At 45.7% G+C, this 17,222-nt stretch overlaps 1 protein-coding gene across 2 annotated transcripts in view; it reads right to left on the reverse strand.

The window, feature by feature from the left end:
* col5a1 (procollagen, type V, alpha 1) overlaps positions 1 to 15,930 on the reverse strand; it is an 82,868-nt gene extending 66,938 nt beyond the window's left edge. For both annotated transcript variants that reach the window (XM_084688037.1, XM_084688036.1), the window contains exon 1: positions 15,551 to 15,930. In XM_084688037.1, coding sequence (XP_084544163.1) covers positions 15,551 to 15,650 — 100 coding nt within the window. In that variant the 5' untranslated portion in view covers positions 15,651 to 15,930. The remainder of the gene's footprint in view (positions 1 to 15,550) is intronic.
* Between the last annotated feature and the right edge of the window lie 1,292 nt (positions 15,931 to 17,222).

Here is a 17,222-nt window from a genome sequence, read left to right on the forward strand (position 1 = left end):
TCCTATTGCCAGGGGGGACAAGGATCCCAGCCGCGCCGCAGTTCCGGACGAGGTGACTGCCCCGCGCACACAGCTGGGGACGGAAGGACAGGATCTGACACGGACACACGGACACACGCGTGGAGCGGGTTCCTCTCCATATCCAGCCCACCTGCCAAGCCGACAGGGAGCTCCCTCCAGTACAAGGGGAACCCTGTAAGAACATTCCACAACATGACAGGATGACAGAGGCTCTTCTTGAGGAAGACGTTGCTCAAGAAAGACACGGCTTTGTCCATTTGAGCTCCCAGAGGCGTGATGTAGTGGAACTCACCCACTAGGGACAGAACGCATACAGTCTCCTGAACTCTGCTGACTGACACGCTAAATGAGCTCGCCTGAGAGGGCTGCAGTTTGACAGTTTATTAAAAAAAGAAGATATATTGGTGGTAAAATGTCAACCACAAGCACAGATTATACTCTCGAACATCACTCGCATAGAAACCGAACACGGCTGACATTCGGGGGGAAAAGTGAATTAAGAGTTAACATGAATTACACTGATCATTTGGAAAAGTGGTAACTGAAATTCATTTCATCTTCCATCATGACGTTGTTGCTGGAATAGGATCTTTGAGGACAAGTGAGAACTATGGACTACTAAGTTAGGGTTAGGGTTAGTCACAAGCCTGCCTTGTGGACGCCCGACTACACCCTGCCAGCCTCATGTCCGAGAGTCGTTAGAGAAACCCACAGAATCGTCCCACAGCCTCCTGGGATGCTGGAGGACTGAGGCCAGAAATGGGCGAAGACTAAAGCACAGCTGTAATCACCACCGAAAACTGGCGGACTACAAGGACCACGAGGCCACAGCCACCGGATGAGACAACCACGCATACACACATGCACAGGAACGCCCGCACAAACAGAGTGCATGAAACACGGGGTGGGTGCAGCAAATCAGTGCAGTTATCTGATAAATACACACGCACGCACAAACGAGCCAGAAATGTTTAAGTGAAATAACTTCCTTGGAAGTTGGGAAGGTGGGGCAGATACCAAAATGAACCCTTGCAGAACACAGTGGCCTCTGTTGAAATGATATGAGGTCTAATTACTCTCAGATAGGAACCAAGGCACACAGGCCTGATTGTAAATCCAGGTTGGCTTCAGAAGGCTCTCGACATCACTTTGAGCGTTGTGGTGAGGACAGTAAATCAAACTACCAACTCTGAGGGTTTTCTTGCCTTGGAGTTTTGCAAATTGACGGTTGGTCGGGGTGACCCAGTGTGTTATTTTAGCGTCCAGACACATCCTCCCCAGTCTGCTCCCCCACCTTTCACCAACCCCACCCCCCACCAACAAACCACCTCCGATCCTGGTTTCCCCATCTCCTTATATGGACATGAGCCAGCGAACTTCCTGTCACCAGCAGTGGTCACAATAACCGGAGTTCAACTTGGGGTCGTTTGCGTAAGATTCCTATACTGAAGTCTTTGTCAGAACACATTTTGTAGCTAGAAACAATTTTTTATTTATGAAAAAAATTCAGGGTAAACTTAATAGTTCGATAAACCTAAGCCAATCAACCTGGTGTTATTTGACCTCTTGACAGAACAGAACACCCTTTGTGGCGTTAAGTAGTATTGTGGTAGATAGAAGACTCCTCTCATGCATATTTTACGATAACATGTTTGTCTACACTCATTAAGAGACATCAACCAGATATTTAAAACAGCCTTTTATAAGCTCACTTCAGTTAGCCACAGTCGACCAACAGCTACTTTACAAAGAGTTACCCTGAAACTGGCAGCTGGGACTGACAAACGTCTGTGATTTCCCCGACACAGCCGTAAAGCTTTCAATGAGGCAGAACAGTTTGTTAGCCTTAGCTTAGAGGCCTACGCTGCTATGCTAAGCCTCTCAGAATGGATTCAATTACACATTGTTCCAGTAGATTCTGCGTCGGTGGACAGGGCCGGTAGGCTGCTGAAACACCACTGGAAGAGGAAGACAAGTGGGAGGAGGAGGTCTGCACTGATCAGCCAGTCGATGCTAACCGTGTCATGACCCCCCCGTGGAGAAGTGTTGCTTTTGCTAATCCTCTCTGACACAACTTAATCCTATGAAGATCAGCAGCTCTCAGGGAGGAAACGATTGTCATCGGTATACCCCCGCCCTCCACACACACACACACCTCTCCTTCTTCCTATTCAGTAATCTCCCCCCTTTTTCCCTCCCTCGCTCCCCTTTCACAAATCCGTTGTCTTCTTGCATTTCCCAATCCCTCTCTCCATTCATCCAAACAAATATTGTTCCAGTCCTTCTCTAAGATTCAGGTTGAGCCTTGGGCTCAGGGCTGGTCCCATCAAAGCAGAGGGGGTCTGAACGTGACCCTTACCCCGACTGGGACCTAGGGTTCACCTGGGGGTCATACAGAGGTCATACGGGGGTCGCGTAGGGGAAGTGGGCCAATTAGCACTTTTACAGGGCAGGAGGGAAGAGGGGATGGGCGACTTTGGATTTGAGGGGTGTGGGTGGGGTTAGGATAAGTTAGCAGACTATAACTCAGGCTGAAGGGTAAACAACCGACCATTCTTTCAGTGTGAGAAAATAAACTTTGACTCGCTTGGACCCTTGCCTGTGAGGCTGCGCTGCTGACTCCGCATCAAAAGAAAGGCCTGCAGCTTAAACTCATACAGCAAGGTAAAGCTGTCTCACCAAAAAGCCATTTAAGTGTTAGGATGACATTGAAATGCAGCGTGGCCAGTTTTGGATCGGTCGAGCTATGGTTGCAGTGAAACATAATGCGAAAAACTTGCCATCCATGAAATGTACTTTCACGACGAGCAACATAAAACGTTGCTTCGAAGATTGAAAAAAGACTTTCATTTGTGCGTCGAGGAGCCGGTTGACTGAGTGCGCTCGATTTTCAACACGCACAAACAAAACACACTGGATCACACACATGCAAACACACGTCTCGCCCGTCTGTGGGTGACCTTCCTGGGGAAGCCGACCTGACCACATCCTAACCCACAGGTATGGGTGTCAATCCCTCCTTATTACACTGAGATGTTTACCTACTTAGCACGGGTGATCCCTGGGAAGCCCCCCCCCTCCCTCCCCTGGCTCAGGACGTACCTGGAGTGGTTTGCCCCCAGAGTTGCCCCCTTTTCTGAACCCCCGCACCCACCCTAGGTAAACACATAAGCTGACCACCTACTCCCAAAGCTAGAGGGACTGAGAGAAAAGTGTTATTTGCCATTTGACTTCCTCCCCACATGCTCACAGGAGTCTACAGGCTCTTTATGTTACTCTTCATATCATCGTTTTGTGGGAGCAATAATGCTTTCATGCCCTCTAAATGTCTCTTTCTCTCTACATCTCTGATACGTCCACGCTCTTCTTACCCGTCCTTATTTCCCTGTCTTCTTTTCTTCCTCAAACGATCCCTCTCTCTTTGTCATTGCTGCCTTTGCATGGCACAAAGTAGAGCGTCACATCTCTCTCTCTCTCTCTCTCTCTCTCTCTCTCTCTCTCTCTCTCTCTCTCTCTCTCTCTCTCTCTCTCTCTCTCTCTCTCTCTCTCTCTGTCTCTCTCTCTCTCCCTCTCTCTCTCTCTATCTCTCTCTCTGTCTCCCTCTCTCTCTCTCTCTCTCTCTCTCTCTCTGTCTCTCTCTCTCTGTCTCTCTCTCCCTCTCTCTCTCTCTTTCTCTCTCTCTCTGTCTTTCTCTCTCCGTTCTTCTGTCATTCTGCATGGTGCCAGCTCTCGGTGGTAACCCGTTGAATGCTTCGTCAATGGAACATCCCAGAAAACTCGACCACCATCTAAGCAACCACAGGATTGCCACTTTTACAGCCACAGCACAAAAGAAACCACTAAACAAGGACGGAACAGCACACAAGAGCTAGCATGAAAGATCGTTATTACAATGCAAGTATTGGACAGGTGAGGAGATAGAGATTGCAGGGCGACAGGGCAGGCCAGGCCAGGGTAGGGTAGGGTAGGCCACAATGATTATCACCTGAACTAAAAGCCCCATCACCTCCCCGCCACCCAACATTTCTATTGGTCTATTGGTCCACTGTAAAATCACACAACAAAAATTAAGTTAGAGCCTTCTTGTGACCACCACTGCGTTAAGAGATGGAGAGGGTCATTCACAGAAGGCCTGCCTAGGATTTCATATCAGAAAGGCGTTATTCCGAATAAGAACGATACCATCAGTCGGAATGTGACTGAAGTACGGAGAGAAGGAAATGAAGCTTCTTTCATACGCAGTGTGCTGAGTGAGAGCCGTTGGCAAACACCCTGCACCTCACTGTGGACTCTCTCCCTACAGTGTGATGCCATAACCTTTCATGCAGAGTTCACATCTCATAAGACAGACTGTCACGTTCCCCGGGCCTAGACCAGGCCGTGATCTTGGCTATTTGGTATATTCTCAATTTTCCTATGACTTGTGTGTCTTCGTTCTCCGTCTGCCTTCAGATCAACTCCCCCGAACTTCTGTTCGTCCGCTACCGGCAACTCAACACGCTCAACCATGTGACCAGACGACACTGCATTAACCACCCCCACTCTCTCTCACCAATCGGCACTCGATCTGACTCGAGTGTGCGTGTCGTGCGTCTGGGTCTCCCGGTTAAACATATCACAGACAGAACATAACATACTCTGCTGGGTCCAGTCAGTCAGCGCTTGGACCGCTTCCATCCTCCACTGCTTTGGACTGACACTTTGAGATCATGGGCATCACAACCGACCTCGGTCTACTGAGTATAAACTGCAGTCATCATCCAGAGCTATAGACTTCTAACACTGTGTGCGAAACATAGCCTCGCAGTATTACAGTAAGACTTTTAATGGGAGAGAGAAAAGTCGTGATTGTTTTTTTACAGGCTTGTTTTTCCAGACAGGGTAAGAGTTTGGAGGTGGCAACACTGGAAGGATTAATGATGTTATAAAATAAGCTTTACTGTATATATGAAAAATATATTAACATCTGACAGTGTCATTTTTTATGTACAAGAAGTCAATCAGCACGGCAACAAGTGGTTTTGTAAAATACCGGTTGTCCGGTATTGTTGTCCTCTCTCTCTCTCTCTTTTTCTCTCTTTTTCTCCTTCTTTCTCCCCCAATTTTCTTCATCTGAACAGTAGCCAAGAGACAGAATTATAATCCTGCCTCCGGCCTGGTGCCTCAACGGTAGATGGACACACGCACACACACACACACACACACTCACCAGCGATACACCGCTCAGTGACTTCCACACTAGACCACTTCATTCCAAGACGAAGGAGGACCACTTTTTCTCGATGCTTTGAAAGGGATGAAGGGTGAGGAGGAGCGGAGGGAGTGTGGGGGGGGGGGCTGGGGGATTAACATTCTTACCTCGCTGCCCCCCCCCCCCTCTTCCCCCTCCCTTACCGAAGCGAGGCCCTGAATCTCCAGGCACATGCTTGACCTCGCGCTGAGGACAAAGAGCAATTAGCAACCACGGCATGGACCTCAGCATGTCTTAGGAACCGCGGCGCAAAAACAAGAGGGGCTAAAGCGTAACGTTTCCCCCTCTTAGAGAGCATCTCGGATGGGGAGAGGGGGGAGGGGACGAGGGGGGAAGGCCGGGCTGGCGGGACGGGTCTCCCGGTTTCACAGTGAGCTCAGGGGTCCAGCTTTGACAGGTGCCAGAAGTGATGTAAGGTGGAGAGTGACCTGGCGAGCTCTTCTGAATATGACAACAAGGTTGTCCCTTATGTGCACCTCCCTTAACTCTGAGGAAGGGTCATCTCCTGCAGGCACACATACACATCAAACCTCTCTCACACACACACAACTTCACACACACACACATGGATTTGAACACTGAAGTGGTTTTGACCTGAAGGTGTTGGACTCTTGTCATGTGACCAGTCCTAAAAAATTACAGTGATTATAACTATCTTGATGCACACACACACATAGTACCCGCACACAAATACACTCACTCACACCTCAGAGCAACTTTAATGTGATTGTCCTCACAGCAGTTTGCATCTTTTCCCGGCAGTTTCTCTCTCTTTCTTTCTCTGCTCTAAGTTTGACTGTCATAGCAACACATTAAATGAATGCATGGTTAGAACACTAGCAGGTACAAAACAATATACACAAACATGCCGGTTCAGAAACCCAGTGACCCAGACTAAGCAGTCCATGTGAGAGACCAGTGAAATACACTGAGAGACACACAGAGAGAGAGAAAGGAAGACAGAGGGCAAGAGAGCAAAAGAGAGAGAGAGAGGGGGAATGCGAGAGGAAGAGAGTTTGTTGTTTACACGTCGGCAGCCAGCCTTCCCCTGTCCGTGCCCTGCCTGTTCGGAGCGTGCCCGTCACGAGACAACAGACAGCGTCCAGACAGAGGTTCCTGCAGAAGAACTCCAGCGGCAAATCACAGAGTAACAGGAAACACCAGAGAAGATGACGGACACGGGGAGGGGACTGAGAATCGAACAGAACAAACAACCGCGTACACAGACAGATACAAGTGAAAAACGACCATATCTTCAGAATCCCCCCCCCCCCGACACACACACAGTACAGTAGATTAAAGCAGGCATCCGACCCCACATAAAGTATGAATACCGACTGACATGTCTAAGGAACACTCTTATAGACAAAAAATACAACCCCGTTCTTGTATGGCCAGATCACACGCATACTTTTGTACGTGCAGATTATGTCAGCGTTACATAGAAATACTATATTTATGTGTACACGCTAGCATTTTAAGACAGATTTACGTGTTCACGCACATCCAGAAGTCGTTCTAAGCAGACCCTCTCTTTCTTTCCCTCCCTCGTACCCTCGATTTATTTCTCTCTCTCCCTCTCCAACACACACACACATGCACACACACAAACACGTACACACACACACACGGTCAGGATGTGAATCCTGGGAGAATGGTTCTGGCCCAGAGTACCCTCTACTGGACTCAACTCGTCTCCTACGGCTTTAGCAGAGGGAATACCAGATGGTTTACTTCACTGTCTCCACTCTGCAGCTTAGACCGGGGCTGATAAATCACTGTCTCGGCCGCAGACTAAGATGGAAAAACTGACGAAGACTTCCAGTGTGCACTTCTGAACGCTCCATTTACAGCGAGCCTGCAGGGAAACGGAGCTCAGGAGACTCTGAGATGTTCTCCCCCGCCCCCCCTCTCTCTCTCTCTCTCTCTCTCTCACTCTCTCTCTCTCTCTCTCTCTCACTCTCTCTCTCTCTCTCTCTCTCTCTCTCTCTCTATCTCTCTCTCTCCTTCTCTCTCTCTCCATTCGTCTCTCTCTCCATTCGTCTCTCTCTCTTTCCCTCCTCTCTTTCGCTCTCTCTCTCTGTCTTCTTTAGCTCTCTCTTCAGAAGACTCCACAGCCTCTTATTCTAGACACTACTTTTACCTAGCTATCTTTCTGTCTCTGTTTCTCTCCATCTCTGCCTTTCTGGTCTCTACTTCTGCATTTCTCTGTTTTTACCAGTCAGCTGTTTTTTTCCTCAGTGTTTCCCTGTTCCTCAGTGTCCAATCATCCTTATTTCTGACAGTATATATAATGTTTTTCTTATGGCAAAAATAATTACCGTCTTTTGTTATTAATGAGCTATTTCAAAATTCCTGTCTTCTGTCTTTTTTTCTTTTCTCTGGACTCTCCTTCTCTCAGCACCTTGGGCTCCCTTGCATCCTCTCTCCTCTCTACCGGCTGATGTCATTTAGACGACTAACTGCTGGAAGACTGACGACAAAACAAGGCAGTTCACGGTTCACATTCCAGAACGTTCCCTCTGCCCCAGCAGCCCACTGCTCAGACACAGAGAAACAGACCAAATACAGAGAAAGCCAAATGTGTAAACTTGTATTTACTTCATACAAAAATCGCTTGTACACATACATGCAAAAGCTTACATACACACACAAACACACAGATATGTATAATCAGACTCACCCATATGACTGTTTCTACAGTTGCCCCTTTGGGGCAAATGGAAGAAATTACTTTAGGAAATTATGAGAATGTGACTCAAGATGTTTAGTTTAAAACATGAGACTCAATCTGGTTGGATTTCACAGAAACGTACAAAATTCGATGTCATAATTATCAGTGAACTCAAAGACCCAGAATGCTTGGCCAAGAAACTGCTGTCACTGAGCCACTAAGAAATTCACACAGTCTTCCGTCCACTAATCCAGGAACTCATTAAATGCATCAGATCTCAACATCTACCAAAAGGACAACATAACAAATGTACACAAACTCTGGACCAGTGTGGAATAGCTATATCTGAAACATCATTGTGCACTTTCAGAGTTACAGCAAAACCCATTAATCACAGTGTGGTTTCAGGGTGGGGTTGGTGAGTCGATAAATATGATGTGTTCTTGGGCAGAGAACAAAGTGGAGAAACTGTTACAAATCCAACCTCACAATAGGATGTAATTCGGAGAATGATTTCGAGATGTCTTGCTTGTGGCTACACAATATTATGCTACTAAATCTATAAGTGTTTTCAAGGTGTCCCTTCAACAATGTCATAAAACCATTTGTAACATATCCTGCCTTTACCGGCCAAATGTAATGAAGAGAGAGCGAGCCAGAGAGAGAGGGAGAGAGGAGGGAGAGAGAGAGAGACTGAGTGTAGAAAAGAAAATAAGAGGCTGAAAGAATAGCCCTCTGAGGGAGAGTGACAGAGAAGAGAGAGAATGGACCTCTTTAGAAAGTCTAGCATCAATCACTGGTCTTGTGATGGTAATTATAGATCTCATAGTTGCAGTGTGTGACTAAAAGCTCCAGTCTCTTAGCTAGCCTCCAAGCCCCTTAGTCGCTCCACTTCCCAGACTGCCATCTTCCCAGCCTTCCAGCCTGTTATCCACTCAGCCTTGAGTCATCTGGAGACATGCTCATCCAGTCTCCCAGCCTGTCCTCCTTTCAGCTTCTGTGGAGGAAACTTCCCAGTGACCCAGCTTCTCATCCTTGCTGCCTTACAGCCTTACATATTTTACATCCTTCCAGCAGCTTAGCTTCCCAGCTACCGACCCTTCAAACCCTCCACCTATCAGCTCGTCATCCAGACAGCCCCAAGCAGGGTAAGTCGCCCATAATCACACAGCCCATCTTATAATGACGGAGACGACCAATCAGCAGCCATATCATAATGAAAGAGTGGACCAATCACCATATACCTCTGACAACTCATAGAATTCTGGGTGAATTGAGGTTGAGAAGGCGTTTGAGGTTGTGAGAAGTCTATTTGTCCAGTATTTTTGAGCCACAGTATGTCGTAATTTAAAGTTATTTCGTATTTTCCTCTGTCTCTGCCTCAGTTTTTTTTCTGCAAGCTTCCACTAGCCTTCACCTCACATGGCAGATATAGGCCAACTGCCACGTGAGAACAGAGTGTAGAGATACTTGACACGTCTCGTGCATTTTAGTAACACACTTCAAGATTCACCCATCCCCTGTATGTAGAGAGTTTAGACAACTGTCTTTCATCTCCTTTGTACTGAATCATTTGATTTCAAGATGTTACAGAGTAAAGACACCGTGCTTTGTTCCAAACAGCAAACGCGATTGAAGCTCATTAGCTCGTAAGCTAACCGCAACGTGATGCTGAACAAACAGGATGCCTAGCTCTCGGTTACTTTATAGTTTAGAATCTCCGATCCTTCCCCCCGCTGCACATTTATCACCTAATAAAGCGAAAAATAGAACAGCTCTTGAGTGAGGTCACTGAAGCTTCCAGAAGTGGCGATTCATGCCATAGCCATTTTCCTCCCTAAAACGCTTACGCTTGTGTTTTTTATCCTGCCCAGACTGTGGCTAGGCCAGGGCCAGGGGAAAGGGGTGGGGGGGTGGGGGGGGTTGGGGGCTGAGGTCGGAAAGGATGAGTCATAGCATTGCTTTCCATGCTCAATGATTATAATACCGCATAATAGAGAACAGTGCTGCTACTCTATAGTGCTGGAGATGAATGGCCAAACCCTGATGGCTGGACACAGATCTCACTGAGGGTAGCCATCCTAACCCTGAGAGGGGATTGGTGTTGCAATGCAAAGCCCACCACATGGAAAACATAGCAGTATACTGACTCACCCAAAGGCAGGAGAAGACCTTGCACTTACATAGAGTGATACTGGACCCAAGTATACGTTTGCGTGGCTTACTTCAACCGGGATCTGTGCGTTTGTGCATCTCCAGTTAGATGTTTGGCCCCTTGGCGAGCAGGTGAGGAATCCTTGAATCCTGATTTAAACATCTAACACTATCACATGGTGGCCTGGGGAAGTTCTTAGAACTTGGTTCCATCCAAACCACAGGGGGTCTAGACAGAGATCTCACTGCCGTCGACATGACAGAAACTATCCATGCGTCTCTGACAAAGGGTCCCCTTAACTTTGACACAGGGTCAACCTTGAACGTCTTTTATCAGGATCTGTTCCGATATGAATGTCTGCGCGCCGAGAAAGAAGGCTTTGGCTTTGTCTGGGCACTGGAGCTGATTTTAGTGGTCATAAAACAAGCACGCCTAGCCTCTTCATAAAGGACGTATTCACGGGCTGAAGGGGCACATGCAGTTGCAGGGTCACTGCCTCTCTCCACAGTCCAGCTGGGTTCAGATTCTTTCCCCCGGCTCCACGGCGATAGCCACACACAAGAAAGTGCTTTTTCACACCACCGTTTATCTGATGGACTTCAACAGACCTCAGGGCTTCCCATGTGCAGGCTATGAGAATGAGCAGCCCCCAGTGAAAAACCCTCTGTGGATATAATACGTCTGCTTCACTCTGCAGACACAAACAATGACTAATAGTCCGGGCTGTGGATTGTAATCTAAAAAAAAAACGACTTTGCTTTTGGTGTTTGATTACAATGCTATGGTGCCTGTACTTAAGTATTCCACAGCCAGGTCAATTGCAGAGGCCAAGCCAGGCCAGGCTTGTGGGACAGTGTAAGGATATTTGTGTTTAAAATACAGTACAGTACATGCCCATCATAACTTCTGTCAGTTTTAAATGCATGGTGCATGGTCTGCAGAAACTTGGTTTTCAAGTAGGCTTTTCAGATGAAAAAGAGAACTGTGAATGGAAAACAGATGAATCCAAGCCTTGAGTGACCTTTGACCTCATCATAAAGGTTACCCATTCTCCTACACACATACACACAAACACACTTTTCCTTTGCACAAAAAGATCCCTGCTTTGGAATACCTCATTCAAAAACTTGCTTGAAACACAAACCTTTCCTTAAGCCATCTCTGAAACACCCCTCAATGGGACAGTTATTTTTCCAGCAAAAGCCTTAACTAAAATCATCTCGAAACGAACTCCAGTGTATTTTTAAGTGAAATGAAACAGTATTTTATTTCACAGTGCCTTGTTCCACCAAGAGTGGGATGAAAACATCTGGAACACATTTTTTTTTCTTCCTTTTTTCACGGGGGTTGAACAGACAGCACAATGGAACTTATGGGATCCAGATGTCAGCGAGCACAGAGGGTGAGACAACAAGTCTTTCTTTCTTACTCTCCATTTTCGAGAACAAATTGACACAAAACAAACATCAAATCAGGTGGCGCGGCATGGATTGTTAGCATCTAGCATTTCACTCCCTACTCCACATCCATATCACAAAGTTATTTTCCAGATGGGCAAAGGTGAGTGGATGGCAACCCTACACTAGGTTTATCAAAAGTGGTTTTGGCCCCAAACCACCAATGTTTTCATTGACACAGGTATTCAAAGAATGTTATTCCAGTATTTTTGATGAACAAAGCAGTTTGACATGTCAGTTCCAGCCCTAGGGGTGTGTTTCCTATTGAGGGAGACCATTCAGAACCCATTCCTTAATTAATGATAACAAACCATAAGGGTAGAAAAAGCCAAAACACCAAAAAGTGTTTGAAGCTTTGTGAAAGGTTCCATTGATTCTCGGAGACTTGTTGAAAACACTGAACTTTTCCTTAACCTCTCTGATGGCCATGACACAAAAGGAACCTTCTAGCAAGAGAAGCAATGGTTTCATCCAGTGCAGACACTGGTAATGGAACAACAGAATCCCAGGACAGCTAAATAAAACTGACCTCAATAAGCTCTATGATTTAAAGCGGCTATTAAACAAGCATTGTTTTGTAAAACAATTACCAGCTAAGAATACGTTTGCAAGTGGTTAGAAATGCAAAATGTTGTATGCCTTCCATTTATTTCAAGTTACATCCCTTTGCTTGATTTTAGAATACTGTTATATTAGCCAATTCTATAAGTCTCTTACCCCTTCCCTGGTAGCCAGTAGGGAACGTGTAACTGAAGGTGAGTCGCAGCTGAACTCCTTTGATCCTCAGGTAACATTCCTTCTGTCGGGCTCTGAGGCTGTAAACCTGACAGTAATAGTAATCTCAAGGTCACGCCTTTCACCCTCTGACCTTTGACCCTGCCAGCCTGGACACCCCGCTTCGTGTTGGAGTTTTTGCCATTACTTGCTTGCACTCAAGTGAAAGGGCTCTCCTCAACATCAAGAGAAGATGACCTGTGGTTATAAATCTGTGGTAAAGAGTTGTTTGACACTAGGGTTACTTCTCTCTCTCTTTCTCTCTGTGCCTTTTGGAAATGCTCAGCTTCAAAACAACAGAAAGACATGTTTGAGATCCCCTTGAAGTTCTAGTTGCTTCACGATCAAAACCCTTTGGTGGGTGTGAGAATTGTTCCCTGGCACCATTGTCACAGTCGACTTGCTTTTATGCGGCTTGGCCCTGGCTTTGTTTCTTAGGGGTTATGAGACAATGAGATTGCATGAAACCACTGTGCAATTAAAACAGAACAGTACCAAGTTGAGGGTTGCATAAAATGTATGAAGAAAACAGAGGATAAATAACAGGGCCACTTACATTAAACTAACATGAAACAAAAAAACATCCATCGAAGTCTTTTAGAAAGACCACTTAAGTGCATGTGTTATTCATTTGTAATTCAAAGATATAAAGTAATGAATATGTAAATGTCTGAGTAAAGCAAATATTGGAATAACATGTTGAAAATGTACATAGACTCGTTAAGTCCTAAATGTATAAATACCATTGACTGAGAGTACAGTATGACTCATTGGTTTAGTGTAGTCTAGATGAAGGTGTCTGGGTAAGACTGATTCGAACCAGATTGCTGGTAACCATGGCAATGATTGTACATGTAGGTTGTGCTCAGCCAGAGGGCTCAGGGGTCATCTGGTTTGGGTCAGGATGGGTTCTTTACTGCTGACAAACTGGAGTCATCATTTTCATGAGCATTTAATTATACCATTTACGTACTCAGATGGCCTGCAGCTTTCACAAGCAGTAAATAAACACAATCTTAAAATGGTGGTCTTAGGAAGATACAGTGTGTGATGTACAGTGGTCCCAACTTTCCTGAGGGAAACACTGTCTCCTGCCCACTGGAAAGGAAAAGAAGTAGTAGTCTCAAGTTCTAGAAGGTTCCAGAAATTCATCATACACCACTATAGTTGACATTGGCTACATAAGAAACCTCTCTCTAATGCTGAAACCATGAAGTTCAGGCTCTCTAGCATGTGCAAAGTGTCAGATTTCAGGAAGTTTAAAAGCACCAGAGCAAAAGGGTTTACAAGTCTCTGTTGGGTTTAAGAGTTGATTAAACAGCGAGCAACATCAGTATGGATTCAGTCCCACGCCCTGGATTCTCATAAAAACCCTTGTGGCCAATTGCACATCAGCCTGACTTGACCGGCCAATCAGAGACCGTGGGGAGGAAGACCACTCCCCCTTGGAAATAACTTTACCATCGAAAAAATCAAACCTCCATCTCCAGCCTGCGCCACCTGAGGGACATCAATCATTTCCGCCGTGGCAGAGTTTAAGAGTCTGCACTATCTCTGCTCATAATCGACCTCATGTTTACACGTGTCCACTTTGGCTGAAGGGAGAAGTGCAGACGCAGCCCATGGCCCAGCCCAGTTCACTGACTTTGCCGATTGTTCCATGTTGGTACGTGGACAGACCTGGCCATCTGTCTATACCTACCAGGCCTCTCACAAACATGCCGGCCACTCCACACAAGACCACCAACCGTGACACCGACTCAGGATACTAATAATACACACAGGCCAGACTACAGACTTCTCCTGGATAATGGCCTCTGTCCCTTATCCAACTTTAAGCATCCTATCAGCTTCTCTCGTGAGTGTAACCGAGACTTAGCACAGTGTCTGTGGACGATTCTCTCTTTAAAGGAAAAGGAATGAAGCACATGATGTAGCTGCATCCAAGCAATTCACAACACATTTGGACCCGGGACTTTGTGAAGTATCAGTTCAGGGCAGCTACAGTAGGCATTTTATGGACCCATTTGTATTTTCACATGAAACAATTATACAGATAGGTCTATGATATTGCTCGAACGTTAAGTTAACTCAAGAATGGACAGAATGAAGTCTACTTTTTTATGGAGGTCATGGTTATCTTTATATTGTCTCTGATGCTAGTCATTGGACTCCGCCCTTTAATTTGAGGCGAGCGCCGGCCCCGCCCTCTCGCTAGAAGGGTGCTGCGCTCCATGGTGTTCCTACTTATAAAATAAGGCTTTGAATTCACCACTTTGAATTCAACTGTGTCACAGAGGGAGAACTTAGGTTAAAACAGCAAAAACGAGGTATGAGTTGAATTGCCAAGTGTAAAAACACAATGGTTATGTCTTTATCATTATTATTTTTATTAATACTCATGGCGTCACATTAAGTCAATCATACCATACGATATAAAATATTAGAAAATTTTGAAAATTCCAGAATGAACCCGTTCAATAAAAATGAAGACCACTAAAGATTGCACCTTAACCCTGAAGATCAGCCAAGGATGGGCAAAACTGTTCTGCCACAGGTCACGCATAAGCCCTACCTATATCATCTCTATTCATCTCACTTCCCACTATTTTAAGATATGGTGGAACTATCAATGCCAGCTGCCTAAGATTCAGACAGCACATACATAATGTATCTACATGCAAAGACATGTGCATCTATATAGTGCTATAGATGGCTCAGGATCCCATCTTCCAAACTGCACCAAACCCATCGCTGGAGGCAGCGAAGTTTAGGACGGATGAGAGAGAGCTGTTGGCATTCGTCTGTGGAAAAATAATTCTAACAGGACGCTACAGTGGAACTCCAGTTCCTTTTCTCTGCAACTCCTATTCTTACAAAAGCTGGCATAGAATTCTTTGCACAGTGAGTGCTTATACATTTCTGGACAAAAAGACCCGTGGACGAAGACAACCACCTATGGACTCTTTCTTTAAAAGCCTTGACAGGGCCCCCGGTCATTTTCAGCTTAAGGCAGAAGGGCACCAAAATGAATATGGGGGGCATTCCAGATACGTTAAGTCTTATTGAAAAGGGGCCGTTGAGTTGGAGTGACAAGTGAAGAGTTCTTTAGAAACTTGTTGCTCATGAGAACGTTTCTCTCTTTACAGAACTTGAAACTGTGCAAGACGACAAGTCTACAAAAAGTTTCGACTCTAAGTGTATCAAATGCATCTTACCTGAACTTGCTTGTGAAGTGACAAAAAGTAGAATTATCGCTAAAGTCATTTGCGCGTCCCTTATTCTCCGTTTTACTTTCCATCTTATATGGGTATCCATGACGGCCGGTGACGACCACGGCAAATGTGGATGAACTTTTCGAGATCAACAGAATAGAATTATAACTTCTGATCAGGAGATAATTGGAAACCAAAGATCCCAGAAAAAGAGAGAGAGAGGGGGAAAATGTCGTTATGTCTCAAGCAGCCATAAGTTTGTGGAGTGTGGTTTCCTCCAGCTAGTTGGCGGATGGGGCACCCTCTGTACCGTTCCTCTCCACTCTCCTTGCTCCTCTGAATTACCCTGCGCTGCAGAGCTGCGGATCAGAAGTGTTGCCCCCACTATCAATCGTCACTGAGATCCCCTGGAACTCAAGGGGAAAAATAGGATTTCCCACAAGCTGTCAGTCAGTACGTGGACAGCAGAGGCAAGCAAATGGGAGAGGGTGTAAAATAAACCCTGCCTTGTCATTGGCTAAGGACAGGGAGGAAAAGTTTAGGGAAAGTTTGACGCCTACTCTCAAAACATTGCCGTCTCTCCCAGATATCATATGCGACTGGGTACTTTTTCACAGCACAATCCGCTAGCAGACACAAATCCGCTAGTTTGAAAGGGACGTTACAAAAATGTTTAATTGCCGATTGACTATGTATTAATAGTTTCTTATCAAGGAGAGGTAGACAGTTCTGCTGTCCAGACCTACAAGTAAAACTAAATAGGTTAGTTGGTAGCCTAACCGTTTCTTCTACAATTGGAAGAGCAAGTGTCATAAATAGCTTCTGCTGTTTCCTGAACTCTATTAAAAGACGGATGCGCGTTGGCAACCCTGACACAGGACAACTGGTGCGTGTGAGAGGTTGGCGAGGTGCTGATCTCTTGACATGGTCATAGATCTAGCCATGGTTGAGGCAGGGGACGTATTTAGACGGTAATAAAATAACCTTAATATGTGACTAGTTTTCCTATTTATTAACACTTTTACTAGCACCAATGAGAACAATGTAGGCTATAAAAACTTGAACTCTTACAACAGACTGCTAAAATTATTCAGGTCTATGCTTTTACCATCTTAATACCTAGTTCTTAACATTAACAACATCATTGGTATACTCGCAATCAACTATGTATCTATTAAATTAAATATGTTTCCACAATATGTCCCAGAACACCATGCATCATGGACAACTTTGTCTAAGAGTCAGATTTGGTGTGTGTGCTGCCACAGGGAATGACAGGAATGCAGTGGCCTTTTGTACAAGGTGGCTGTCCAGGCCTGTGGGGGGCAGTCTCCCATTAAAACCCCCAACTCCCAAATTGGGTTTTAACACTCCTAACCAGACAGAGAGAGAGAGTCAGAGGGAGGGATGTGTCAGCGATGCTGAAAGCTCAAAGTAACAGAATACACAGGATTAGTGTTGGTGTGAACATGCATGTATTTGTGGGTATAGTATTAGTGGATGGGTTGGTGTGTGTGTGTGTGTGTGTCGTGGTGGTGGTGGTGGGAGGGGAGGGGAGGGGGTGAATGGACACCCAGGGTGTACTCATTCATAAAAGCATTAAAAGTACAGGGAAGAGAATGTGACACTCCTTGTAATACTGTATGTGACAAAGCAACTCTGCGCGGTCGGTTCC

This window comes from Hypomesus nipponensis, chromosome 22 (genome assembly GCF_054491055.1).
Source record: "Hypomesus nipponensis isolate SF chromosome 22, ASM5449105v1, whole genome shotgun sequence".
NCBI lineage: Eukaryota > Metazoa > Chordata > Actinopteri > Osmeriformes > Osmeridae > Hypomesus > Hypomesus nipponensis.